Source organism: Mustelus asterias, chromosome 28, assembly GCF_964213995.1.
Source record: "Mustelus asterias chromosome 28, sMusAst1.hap1.1, whole genome shotgun sequence".
Classification (NCBI taxonomy): Eukaryota; Metazoa; Chordata; class Chondrichthyes; order Carcharhiniformes; family Triakidae; genus Mustelus; species Mustelus asterias.
This window is the reverse complement of record NC_135828.1, coordinates 27,064,358-27,078,061: the sequence shown is the minus strand read 5'-3', so window position 1 is coordinate 27,078,061 and position 13,704 is coordinate 27,064,358. Positions and strand designations below refer to the sequence as shown.

Below are 13,704 nucleotides of genomic sequence, written 5' to 3'. Positions count from 1 at the left end.
CGCTCTCTCTCTCTCACACGCTCTCTCTCTCTCACACGCTCTCTCTCTCTCACACGCTCTCTCTCTCTCACACGCTCTCTCTCTCACACACGCTCTCTCTCTCTCACACGCTCTCTCTCTCTCACGCTCTCTCTCTCTCACACGCTCTCTCTCTCTCACACGCTCTCTCTCTCTCACACGCTCTCTCTCTCACACGCTCTCTCTCTCACACACGCTCTCTCTCTCACTCACACGCTCTCTCTCACACGCTCTCTCTCTCTCTCACGCGCTCTCTCTCTCTCACGCGCTCTCTCTCTCACGCGCTCTCTCTCACGCGCTCTCTCTCTCTCACACGCTCTCTCTCTCACACGCTCTCTCTCTCACACGCTCTCTCTCTCTCACACGCTCTCTCTCTCTCACACGCTCTCTCTCTCTCACACGCTCTCTCTCTCTCACACGCTCTCTCTCTCACACGCTCTCTCTCTCTCACACGCTCTCTCTCTCTCACACGCTCTCTCTCTCTCACGCTCTCTCTCTCTCACACGCTCTCTCTCTCTCACACGCTCTCTCTCTCTCACACGCTCTCTCTCTCTCACACGCTCTCTCTCTCTCACACGCTCTCTCTCTCTCACACGCTCTCTCTCTCTCTCACACGCTCTCTCTCTCTCACACGCTCTCTCTCTCTCACACGCTCTCTCTCTCTCTCACACGCTCTCTCACACGCTCTCACACATGCGTGCATGCACGCAAACACAGGCATTGACACGCAAACACACTCAAGCCCAGGCATTGATACACGCGAACACACTCACTCCCAGTACACACACACTCAAAGACAGAGACATGGCCACACACATACACGTGAATGCAGTCGCACTCGAACACAGAGACATTGGGCTGGATTTTAGGGCCTCGATCGACGCGAGACTGGAAAATCCTGCCCGAGGTCAGCGGATCTTCCTATTGTCCACCCTTCGCCTGCTCCAATTCCCGTGGTGGCCGAGCCTGTAGAATTCTGGTGATTGACACTCTCTCTCTCTCACACACACACACACGCACACACATTAATGATCTCACACAGACACATACACACACAGACACATAGGCATACACCCACACAGAGACACTGACACACACACACACACACACACACAGAGGGACCTCGACACACACACACGCCGAGACATTGACAATCTCACACTTACTTATGCACCTTGAAACTCACGGACACAGATATTGACACGCACGCGCACACACGCGCGCACACACATGCACACACGCACCGACATTGATACACACACACATTGACACACTCATACGCTTGTGCACAGGCACATGGGGTCACATTTTCAGTCCAATTCGAGTAGGCAAGAATCAGGAAGTGTCCCAATTCTGCAAACCTCTCTCAGGGGAGAAGTGCTAACTGGAGCCAGGCCTGCACGGAACAGCGTGGAGGCAGCCACAGGGGCTACTGGGTGCCAAGGCGGACTGGCCCAGTTCATTGCTATAGGACTCTGTCCCAATTAGCATCAAAATAGCAAAGCAAAAAATGGCCCTCTAGCCCGCACCCCTCATCACCACTCACCCAACACTCCCCATGCCCCATATGTGTTACCTCAAGCCCCCCACAACCCCTTGGTCCCTTGCACCCTCCAGGTCAACCTATGCCCCTCTAACCACTCCCATGGCCCCTCATATTCTGCACACCAACTTAGGCGACTGATGCCAATCCTTTCCCCACACTCAGCACTCTCTGTCCTTGCATCTTCCATACCTCTTCATCTGGAGGCAATTCATTGGTGCTTCATCCACTTTAATTGAAGACAGTCTATCCAATCCACCCTCCTTATCAACATTAAATCTTCAAGTGTCTGAATTACCCTCTTTCACCAGGGTCTGGCCACTATCTTCCTCCTTTGCAAAGACAGATGTCAATTATTCATTTAACACCTCAGCTGTTCTTCCTGATTCCAGGCGTAAATCCCCCTTTTAGCTCCCTAATTGACCCTACTCCTCCTTTTTCCACCTTTTAATACTTATATGCCAATAGAAGACTTTGGGATCCCCCTTTATCATTGTACCATAGAATCCCTACAATGCAGAAAGAGGCCGTTCGACCCATCGAGTCTGCACTGACTCTCCGGAATGGCATCCCACCCAGGCCCTTTTCCCGTAACCCCGTGCATTTAACATGACTAATCCACCTCACCTGCACATCTTTGGACCCTAAGGGGCAATTTAGCATGGTCAATCCACCTAACCTAACATCTCTGTGGAGTGTGGGAGGAAACTGGAGCACCTGGAGGAAACCCCCACAGACATGGGGAGAATGTGCGGACTCCACACAGACAGTGACCCCAAGGCTGGAATTGAACCCAGGTCCCTGGCGCTGTGAGGCAGCAGTGCTAACCACTGGGCCGCCACCTCTCTGTAACTTCCTGGCACATTTGTCCCTCTGCATTTCCCCCCACGAGTTGGTGGCCTACAGACGAGACTGAGGAATGCAATCTTACATTTGTTGTTCCTTAACTCTAGCCAGATAGATTCTGCCCTCGACCCCTCTGGGCCATCCTCTTTCACCAGCACTGCAATGTTATCCTCAGTAAGTAACGCCGCCCGCATCTGTAACTCACCAATCTTATTTACCACGCTCTGTACATTCACATATATGCACTGTAACCTTGAGTTGGACTTCATGAATTTCTCCTATACTGACCCCACCTAACAACTACTCTGGCACTAGCTCTCCCATATTCTGTGCACCAGTCAGTGAATATCTATTGTTGGCTTTTGGTTTGGACATTAGCAGCAATGGCATTGATATAGCCTTTATACTCTGTTGCATTGCAAAGCATTTAAAACACTTCTCAGGAGTGCCATCAGACAGATATGATATTGAGCCACGGAAAGACAAAGACGTTCGGAGTGACAAGCTCGAGGAAGGAAGTAGGTTGCCGGAAGGGTCTTAAAGGAGGAGAGAGAGATATGGAGAGCTTTAAGAAAGAAATTTCAGGGTGAAGGGCTTTGACATCACAGCTGTCCAGCAGAGTGATTAAAATCCAGGATGCTCAAGAAGGAATTGGAGGAGTGCAGAGATCTTTTGAAGGGTTGGAGGTGCTGGAGGAAATTTCAGAGATAGGGGGCTGGTGAGACCAGGGAGGGGTGCTCTGGTTTCCTCCCACAGTCCAAAGATGTGCGGATTAGGTTGATTGGCCGTGCTAAATTGCCCCTAGTGTCAGGGGGACTAGTAGGGTAAGCAAGTGGAGTTACAGGAATATGGTCTGGGTGGGATTGTGGTTGGTGCAGACTCAATGGGCTGAATGGTCTCCTTCTGCACTGTGGGGATTCTATGATTCAATTGAAATGATAGAATCCGTACAGTGCAGAAAGAGGCCATTCGGCCCATCACATCTGCCCTGACTCTTCGAAGGAACAGCTTACCCAGGCCCTAAGCCTGTAGCCCCACATATTTACCCCACTGATCATTCTAACCTACCCATCTTGAGACACTAAGGGGCAATTTAGCATGGCCAATCCACCTAACCTGCATGTCTTTGGAGCACCCGGAGGAAACGCATGCAGAGAGAATGTGCAAACTCCACACAAACAATCACCTGATCCTGGAATTGAACCCGGGTCCCTGGCACTGTGAGGCAGCAATGCTAACCACTGTGTCACCATGCCGCCCTATAAGAATGAGGATTTTCAAATTGACGCATTTTTCTACATTTCAATGTGTCCTGAGCTGAATTTCTAGGCTGATGTGGGCAGTGTGGATAGTCAGCAGTGTATCAAATGTGAGCTATGTATTCCAGGACCTGACCCAGCCTGATGCCTTTTTAGCCCCCTCTGCTGCACCAGATAGGCCCTGGAGCTTTGCAGGCTAGCTAGAATAAAGCCGGGCGTCCGTGGAGAGGCGGAGGAGAGCTTCCGGCATTTTCTTGAAGTGCAACAGTGAGAGTCTGTAGTGGGAGGCAACTGGGGAAGGGGAGATTGGTTGTGAAAGTAGCCAAAGCCACAGATAATTATTAAACAATTCCTGTGACATATAAGCCAGTGGTGAGATCAGGGCCTGACATTTTGCAGATAAATAATATGCAAGGTGGAGTGGAGTGTTTGGTGGATTAATTCTTAGTTCTCAAACATTTGCATGCTTGCAGTAAGTTTTGCCCTTTCAGTGTTCGTGAGCTCAAACCTGCTCTTAATATTAATTTTTACTTCTTAATTGGTCGACCTCGACAAACTCGTGAGGCTTCGATGAGTTTGCAAGGGGTTTAAGTTCACGAACACACCTTTTAAAGGTTTTTTTTTCCTGTCACGTAAGCTTAAAGCGACGACTCCTATTAACGGCACGGGTGGATTAACCTTGCTTTGTGTTGTCTTCAAGTAGAGTCAGACTCCCCAAGGCTGTCCGCTCCAATCGAGCGAATGGAGACCCCAGAGGAGATGTGCCGCCGCCGGCAAGAAGACAAGGAGGTGGGTCCCCGACTGATTGACCTCCTGGTCAAAGGTCAATTGAGCGTTGCCGAAAAAAGATCCTAATGCGTAATTTCTTGTTGAACAATTTAAATTCCCGTGAACCGGTCTTTGTGGCGATGTGTTTGGGAAGGGGAGGCCTGGTTGGAGAAATATTGGACTGTGAGTTTGCAAACAGGGTAAGCAACCACTTTTTTTTTCAGCTTGGTAGCCTCTTATAGCAGCTGGTCGCTAGCTGATAATGGGCCCCGTGCTGTATTTGTTGTCTTAGTAAGAGTTTTAACAACACCAGGTTAAAGTCCCAACAGGTTTATTTGGTAGCAAATACCATTAGCTTTCGGAGCGCTGCTCCTTCGTCAGATGGAGTGGAAATTGTCTTAAAACAGGGTTGCACTGTGCAAAAGGATGAATGTTTGGTTACATATGATGGGACTCACGGACACTGAATCTCTCTCACCACAGTTGACCATCTTGGAAGTAGGAAATATTTAATAGGGTGGATGTGGAGAGGATGTTTCCACTAGTAGGAAAAACTAGAACCAGGGGGCACAACCTCAGGCTAAAGGGACAATCCTTTAAAACAGAGATGAGGAGGAATTTCTTCAGCCAGAGAGTGGTGAATCTGTGGAACTCTTTGCTGCAGAAGGCTGTGGAGGCCGGGTCATTGAGTGTCTTTAAGACAGAGATAGATAGGTTCTTGATTAATAAGGGGATCAGGGGTTATGGGGAAAAGGCAGGAGAATGGGGATGAGAAAGATATCAGCCATGATTGAATGGCGGAGCAGACTCGATGGGCCGAGTGGCCTAATTCTGCTCCTATGTCTTATGGTCTTGAATAATGACATTGGAGACGGTGCAAAAAATATTTACCAGAACTGAGAGGTTCTAACTATAAGGGAAGGATGAATAGACTGGGCTGCTTCCACTTAAAAGAGGGGTAACCGAGTAGAATTCTTTAAAGTTATTATGAAATATTTTGGAAAAGTAGAGAGAATATTTCCACTTGCGGAGAAAACAAAGCTGTCAGTGTAATGTAGTTGTGAATAAGTTCAGAAGGGAATTCAGAAGAAAACCCTCTGAGCAGAGGACATGGAATTCACAATTCAGGAATCGATTGAGGTGAATGGTATATAGGTAGCACAGTGGTTAGCACTGCTGCCTCACAGCGCTAGGGACCTGGGTTCGATTCCCGGCTTGGGTCACTGTCTGTGTGGAGTTTGCACATTCTCCCCGTGTCTGCATGGGTTTCCTCCGGGTGCTCCAGTTTCCTCCCACAGTCCGAAAGACATGCTGGTTAGATGCATTGGCCATGTTAAATTCTCCCTCAGTGTACCTGAACAGGCGCCGGAGTGTGGCGACTAGGGGATTTTCACAGTAACTTCATTGCAGTGTTAATGTAAGCCTACTTGTGACACTAATAAATAAACAAAACTAAGGTGCATTTAAAGAGAATCTGGATAAACACCGTGAAGACGCTGGGGTATGCATGGGTTTCCTCCAGATGCTCTGGTTTCCCTCCACACTCCAAAGATGTGTAGGTTAGGTGGATTGGCCCTGGTAAATGCGCAGGAATACAGGGATAAGGTCTGGGTAAGATGCTCTGTCGGAGAGTCAGTGCAGACCCAGTGGGCTGAATGGCCTCCCGCTGCACTGTAGGGTTCTAGGAGTGTCTCTGGTGTTTAATATCTTCCTAAATAATCGTGAGCTGGGAGCCTCGTGTGCAAGAGACTTAAATTTGGTGGTGACACCAAGTGAAGGAAAGTGGGAGTTGGAAATTGCGGGAATATTTGGGAATTGGACAGTCCGTGACAGGATAACGTCATTGGAGCAAAATACTAATTGATTCACTGTGAGACAACAAGAAACCCCAGGAGGGATTATTGCGAAAATAGAAAGAAAATAATGTGTCTGGGAAATGAATGGAGAAATGGGGAGGGAATGGGGAGGGAATGGGGAGGGAATGGGGAGGGAATGGGGAGGGAATGGGGAGGGAATGGGGAGGGAATGGGGAGGGAATGGGGAGGGAATGGGGAGGGAATGGGGAGGGAATGGGGAGGGAATGGGGAGGGAATCCTGATTGACAAATTGACATTCTGTTGAATACTTGGAACAGTGAGTAAATTAGATATTGGGATGTGGTCGAGGTTGATATTGAGTTGACATAATGAGGCAATCCTGCCACTTCATCAATCATTAGTGTGAGCACATTTAGAATAATACTATGTTATAGTTCAGTGGGATTCTATGTGATAGTTGTAGTCACCACAGTACACACGGGATTTTGTGGCTGTTAGGGGGCATTCTAAGAGAAGGTTTGAGTGGTTTCAGGGGTGTGAACGGAACATCCCTCTCACTGGAACAGTAAAGGTTGAGAGGTGATGCAGTTTCTGTTTGGAGAATTCTAACAGGATTAGACAATCGAGATTTGTGATGAAATGCTTGCCCTTGCCCGGAGCTTGAGGACCAGAGTCGCAACCTTCACTTCCAAACTGAACCGGTGTGGCAATATTTCAGTGAGCGAGTGGAACAGGCACCCCAGGGGGAAGGGGAGGCAGTTGATGCTGAGGGTGGGACACAGTGGGGGCCTGTCGCTTGTATGGGAGGTGACATGTGGGACCAAGGGCTCCCAAATCTTTCCGCCACTTGTGTCACCTCCGGTCTAGGTCTGTCACAGAATCATTGATGAAGGTTGACTGGTTTGATTAGCCAATTGTTCCATTATCACTGTATTGTGGAACAGTCAGGAAGGTGAGCGAGATCAGAGAATCCCTACAGTGCAAAAGGAGGTCATCTGGCCTATCGAACAAACACTGACTCTCCAACAGGGCATCTTAAACAGGCCCTACCCCCCCACTCTAATCTCTCTAACCTGCATATCTTTGGACAATAAGGGGCAATTTAGCATGGCCAATCCACCTAACCTGCACATCTAGGGCAGCACGGTGGCACAGCGATTAGCACTGCTGCCTCACAGTGCCAGGGACCCGGGTTCAATTCTGGCCTCGGCTCCCTGTCTGTGTGGAGCTTGCACGTTCTCCCCGTGTCTGCGTGGGTTTCCTCCGGGTGTTCCAGTTTCCTCCCACAGTCCAAAGATGTGTCGGTTAGGTGGATTGGCCGCGCTAAATTGACCCCTTAGTGTCAGGGAATTAGCAGGTTAATATGTGGGGATAGGGCCTGGGTGGGATTGTGGTCGGTGCCGACCCGATGGGCCGAATGGCCTCCTTCTGCCGGGATGGGCCGAATGGCCTCCTTCTGCACTGTCGGGATTCATTCTTTGGACACTAAGGGGCAATTTAGCATGGCCAATCCACCGAGCCTACACACCTTCGGACACTAAGGGACAGTTTAGCATGGTCAATGCACCTAACCAGCACGTCTTTCGGACTGTGGGAGGAAACGGGGGCACACGGAGGAAACCCACGCAGACACGGGGAGAACGTGCGGACTCCACACAGACAGTGACCCAAGGCCGGGAATCGAAACCGGGTCCCTGACCCTGTGAGGCAGCAGTGCGAACCACTGTGCCGTCCTTGAGAGATGAGATGAACCTTGACCTAGCCTCACCCACGGACCGCACGATTGGCGGTTTTCTTTTCCAAACCACGTTTTTGACTTTTGCGCTGAAGTCATGGAATGGAAGGATTGGATTAAACTGTTGCTCTGTCAGTAACTGCATGTCATTGCCCGAGGCTGAGCGTTCAACGCTTGCCTCCAGGTAAATGCACCAGACTGGATTGTAGTTGGAGACTTCAGTGGGTGGGTGGAGGGGGGGTCTCTCTCACTGCCTGTGCCCCGTGGTTAGCGGGAGGAGCTGCACCAAGGTCCCTGGCGCTGATGGAACCTTCGCCCTGTCTGTGGCAAGTCTCCGCACAAACCTTGTCGCTTCTGTTTGCACCAGATTCTGTTGTGTGAATCTTTCAGTTCAATTCTCACTAACCTGCCTTAAAGCAGAAGGAGCGGGGGACGGTTACCAAGCTGAGGATACAAGTGGGTGAAGCAGCAGTGAGCTGTCTAGGAGACCTCACCTGTAAACGACATGTTCCCGTGTGACTTTAACTGAAGCCAGATTCGGAATATCTCCACCGTCACTACTTTCTTTTAAAAAGAAAATGTGTTTGAAGATTTTTGGCAAGAAAAATTGGCTTTTTTTTTTTTGTTTTGTCTCTCTCTCTTAAATCAGCAGAAGTTTTTACGATCCCGTTTTGTGCGATTTTCTGATAGAGACTGTTAGAAGAGCAAAGACGGCTTAGGCGGGAGCAAGAGGAAGCTGATATTGCAGCCAGGAGACACACTGGGATCGCTCTTACACATCACCAGTTTATCACTAATGACAGATTTGGGGACCTCCTTGACATAGACGAGGCAGCAAGGAGGAGATCTGGGTCAGAGGTCGGTTCCACTCGCCTCAGTGCACACATTGACCCAAAGCAGTACATGCCATTTCTCTATGCGGTGCTGTTCAGTGTCCAGCTTTCCGTGGAGTCCATGCACTAACCCTGCAATAAAGGCCAGATGCTTCATAGCAAGCAACTCCGCATGACTTAAAACCTCTCTCAGCTCACCCATACTGCCGTGTATGTGCATAGTGTGTGTATGCATATATGCTGTGTATGCATGTATGCTATCTGTGTGCATGTATGCTGTGCATATGCATAGTGTGTGCATGTATGTTGTGGGTGCGCATGTGAATGTGCATAGTGTGTGCGTGTATGTTGTGTATGCATAGTGTGTGCACATGTATACTGTGTATGTGCATTGTGTGTGTGCGCATGTATGCTGTGTATGTGCATAGTGTGTGCACATGTATGCTGTGTATGTGCAGTGTGTGTGTGCACATGTATGCTGTGTATGCGCAGTGTGTGTGTGCACATGTATGCTGTGTATGTGCAGTGTGTGCGCATGTATGCTGTGTATGTGCAGTGTGTGTGTGCGCATGTATGCTGTGTATGTGCAGTGTGTGTGTGCACATGTATGCTGTGTATGTGCAGTGTGTGTGCACATGTATGCTGTGTATGTGCAGTGTGTGTGCACATGTATGCTGTGTATGTGCAGTGTGTGTGCACATGTATGCTGTGTATGTGCAGTGTGTGTGCGCATGTATGCTGTGTATGTGCAGTGTGTGCGCGCATGTATGCTGTGTATGTGCAGTGTGTGTGCACATGTATGCTGTGTATGTGCAGTGTGTGTGCACATGTATGCTGTGTATGTGCAGTGTGTGTGTGCACATATATGCTGTGTATGTGCAGTGTGTGTGCGCATGTATGCTGTGTATGTGCAGTGTGTGCGCGCATGTATGCTGTGTATGTGCAGTGTGTGTGTGCACATGTATGCTGTGTATGTGCAGTGTGTGCGCGCATGTATGCTGTGTATGTGCAGTGTGTGTGCGCACAAATTTAAGGTGAGTGTGGGGGCGTGTGCAGTGTGGGGGCGTGTGCAGTGTGGGGGCGTGTGCAGTGTGGGGGCGTGTGCAGTGTGGGGGCGTGTGCAGTGTGGGGGCGTGTGCAGTGTGGGGGCGTGTGCAGTGTGGGGGCGTGTGCAGTGTGGGGGCGTGTGCAGTGTGGGGGCGTGTGCAGTGTGGGGGCGTGTGCAGTGTGGGGGCGTGTGCAGTGTGGGGGCGTGTGCAGTGTGGGGGCGTGTGCAGTGTGGGGGCGTGTGCAGTGTGGGGGCGTGTGCAGTGTGGGGGCGTGTGCAGTGTGGGGGCGTGTGCAGTGTGGGGGCGTGTGTGCGCACGGCATGTATGTTGCGCTGTCCTGCACTTTTCAAAGCTCCATCCCATGTTTATCCTCTCTTTCTTGTGTTCTTGATTGGAAAGTCTGATATTTCTCTTCATGCCGCACTAACTCCATTTCTTTTTGGCATTTAGTCTTTGTGAGAGCTGGGTTAGAAGGCAACAGGTCTTACAAAGTGAGAAATTCTCTAAAAATGTCTGGCAGTTTGGAAAGAATGCAACTCCCTCCAGCAAACCCACCCCGATTCGAGTCTGCAGCTTTCCTGTACTTCGCCCGGGTGTGAGCCCAAATAGTTTAGCTTTGGCTGGCTATTGGCCTGCTGACGGCATGGCGGCCAGGTTGTGTCCTATTGTCACAGTGTCCTTATCTGTATGGATTACCAGACAGCGATCAGGAGCACACTGATTTTGCCTCCCTGGTACCGAGCGTAAGCGTGGTGAGCTTACAGCCACAGAGTCTGCTCCAACACAGACCCGGCGACTGAACCGGAACCATCCTGCTCCTGCTCCTGTGTGGGGCAGTGCAGTGCCGGGCCCAAAACACAAACACAGCCGTTTGGTGAGGAGAGTGTTTGTGATTCTTTGCGGCGATATTCTCAATAGAGTCACTAACATGTCTTCGGTAATCTGACTGGGGGCTCGGTCGACTGCAGGGTTAGAGTGTGATCTGGAACGATGCCAGAAGCACAGGTTCAATCCCCCACGCCAGCTGCGGTCATTTTTGAGGCCAGCCTTTCTCCACACTTCTGGGTTGGTACCCTCCCAGCTCTATACAACCAATCCTCTCTATCCCTCGACTCTCTCCCTCGTCTCCCTCTCCCTCGTCTCCCGCTCTCTCTCTCTTTGTCCTGCTCTCTCTCTCTCTCTCTCTCTCCCGCTCTCTCTATCCCGCTCTCTCTCTGTCCCGCTCTCTCTCTCTCTGTCCCTCTCTCTCTCTCTCTGTCCCTCTTTCTCTCTCTCTGTCCTGCTCTCCCTCTCTCTCTCTCTGTCCTGCTCTCTCTCTCTCTCTCTCTGTCCTGCTCTCTCTCTGTCCTGCTCTCTCTCTCTGTCCTGCTCTCCCTCTCTCTCTCTGTCCTGCTCTCTCTCTCTGTCCCGCTCTCTCTCTCTGTCCCGCTCTCTCTCTCTCTCTGTCCCTCTCTCCCTCTCTCTCTGTCCCTCTCTCTCTCTCTGTCCCTCTCTCTCTCTCTCTCTGTCTCGCTCTCTCTCTCTCTCTGTCCCACTCTCTCTCTCTCTCTCTCTGTCCCGCTCTCTCTCTCTCTCTCTGTCCCGCTCTCTCTCTCTCTTTCTCTGTCCCGCTCTCTCTCTCTCTCTGTCCCGCTCTCTCTCTGTCCCGCTCTCTCTCTCTCTGTCCCACTCTCTCTCTCTCTCTGTCCCGCTCTCTCTCTCTGTCCTGCTCTCTCTCTCTCCCGCTCTCTCTCGCTCTCTCTATCCCGCTCTCTCTCTGTCCCGCTCTCTCTCTCTCTCTCTGTCCCTCTCTCTCTCTCTCTCTCCCCCTCTCTGTCCCGCTCTCTCTCTCTGTCCCGCTCTCTCTCTCCCCCTCTCTGTCCCGCTCTCTCTCTGTCCCGCTCTCTCTCTCTCTCTGTCCCGCTCTCTCTCTCTCTGTCCCGCTCTCTCTCTCTCTGTCCCGCTCTCTCTCTCTCTGTCCCGCTCTCTCTCTCTCTGTCCGCTCTCTCTCTCTCTCTGTCCCGTTCTCTCTCTCTCTCTGTCCCGCTCTCTCTCGCTCTCTCTCTCTGTCCCGCTCTCTCTCTCTCTCTCTGTCCCGCTCTCTCTCTCTCTCTCTCTGTCCCGCTCTCTCTCTCTCTCTCTGTCCCTCTCTCTCTCTCTCTCCCACTCTCTGTCCCGCTCTCTCTCTCTCTCTCTGTCCCGCTCTCTCTCTCTCTCTCTCTGTCCCTCTCTCTCTCCCCCTCTCTGTCCCGCTCTCTCTCTCTCTCTCTGTCCCGCTCTCTCTCTCTCTCATGAACCTGTGCTTAGTGGCTGCGCTCAGACTATAAGCTTCAGGGCAATTCAAAAGTGCATTAAAGATAAATGAAGAGCCAAACAGCCTATTTTGGAGCCGTAAAGGCAAAATACTGCGGATGCTGGAATCCGAAACAAAAACACGAAATGCTGGAAAATCTCAGCAGGTCTGACAGATCCTCGTCTCCACAGAGCTGCTGAGATTTTCCAGCGCTTTCTGTTTTTGTTTTGGATTCCAGCATCCGTCAGCTCTGACGAAGGGTCACCCAGGCTCGAAACGGTGGCTCTGTTCCCTCTCCAGGGCTGCTGTCAGAACTGCTGAGATTTTCCAGCACTTTCTGTTTTTGCCATTCCTTGCAAGAGGACACGAAGGCTCATTTTTTCCGACTGCTCAAGGCTGATTGGTGGAAGGCAATCCAGCTGCCTGGCGGGTTTGTCTGTGATATGGTTAAAGGCATCGAAGCTGGTCTGCCCAGGCCTGTAGTAGGCCCTGGATTCCAGCCCCTGACAGGAGGGGATTCGCTCGGCTCCTGTACACGGCTAAAATCTGGCTGTTTGTGCTGATAAAATCCTGCCTACCTAATTGGCAACAGCAGAGAGAGATAGAGAGTGAAAGGGTTTAAAAATGGGTTGGAGTTGATGGTCTCCATCAATGACATAGAGCTTGTTGGTCCTCGCTCTCAATGAGGATGAATGGGTGACCTTCACATGCACCACCTCTTCCATTTTGCTGACACCCTTGGGCTACAGAGCTCCTCCTGCTGAGCACAGAGTTCGCTATCGCGACCGCACAGTGGTTCCGCCCAGATGCATTCTTTGCTGGAATAATTAATTCTTCTCCAATCTTGAAAGACAACACCCAGCGCTCACGCCATTCATTTTACACGTTTATTAACCATGACATTTTGCTCTTGAAGCTACTGCTTTGTCTCAATTTGCATTATCCCAATAATTTTCCGTTGATGTGTGTTGTGTTAATTTCTACTCTTTGAGATGCGAATGGTCCATGAAATGGCAGCAGCGGCAATGCGTTGACAGGATAATGACACAGCGGCAATGATACTTAAGGTTCTTCAGCTTTGATGGATTTGCACAATTCCCAAAAACCTCTCCAATTATGGCAGCCTTTGAGATTTTCTTCTGTGTTTCGATTGGCGCTCAGGATTGGGGAAAGCAGACAAGATATTTTGGAGTGTTTTTAATCTTATTCCCCCACCCCCTCCCTCCCGCCCTGCCCTCCTTTAAACTATCAAATCTTACTTTAAAAAAGGGTAGCACAGTGGTTAGCACTGCTGCCTCACAGCGCCAGGGACCCGGGTTCGATTCCAGCCTTGGGTGACCGTCTGTGCGGAGTTTGCACATTCTCCCCCGTGTCTGCGTGGATTTCTTCCCGGTGCTCCGGTTTCCTCCCACAGTTAGCTGCATTGGCCATGCTGAATTGCCCCTTAGTGTCAGGGGGATTAGCAGGGTAAATAGTGGGGTTACAAGGATAGGGGCCTGGGTGGGATTGTTGTCGGTGCAGGCTCGATGGGCTGAATGGCCTCCTTCTGCATGGTTGGGATTCT

General features: G+C 50.6%; 2 protein-coding genes across 44 annotated transcripts in view; one reads left to right on the top strand and one right to left on the bottom strand.

Moving 5' to 3' along the window:
* LOC144480343 (sorbin and SH3 domain-containing protein 1-like) overlaps positions 1-13,704 on the top strand; it is a 127,454-nt gene that overhangs the window by 91,448 nt on the left and 22,302 nt on the right. For 30 of the 43 annotated variants that reach the window (XM_078199745.1, XM_078199744.1, XM_078199743.1 and 27 more), the window contains 2 exons: positions 4,367-4,455; positions 8,677-8,844. In XM_078199745.1, the coding sequence (XP_078055871.1) occupies positions 4,367-4,455; positions 8,677-8,844 (257 nt within the window). The remainder of the gene's footprint in view (positions 1-4,366; positions 4,456-8,676; positions 8,845-13,704) is intronic. The other 13 variants (XM_078199759.1, XM_078199758.1, XM_078199740.1 and 10 more) reach the window with 3 other exon arrangements.
* Positions 10,172-13,704, bottom strand: part of LOC144480348 (uncharacterized) — a 420,372-nt gene continuing 416,839 nt past the window's right edge. The window contains exon 2 of the mRNA XM_078199763.1: positions 10,172-13,704. This exon is cut by the window's right edge and continues 307 nt beyond it. Coding sequence (XP_078055889.1) covers positions 11,067-12,140 — 1,074 coding nt within the window. The 5' untranslated portion in view covers positions 12,141-13,704 and the 3' untranslated portion in view covers positions 10,172-11,066.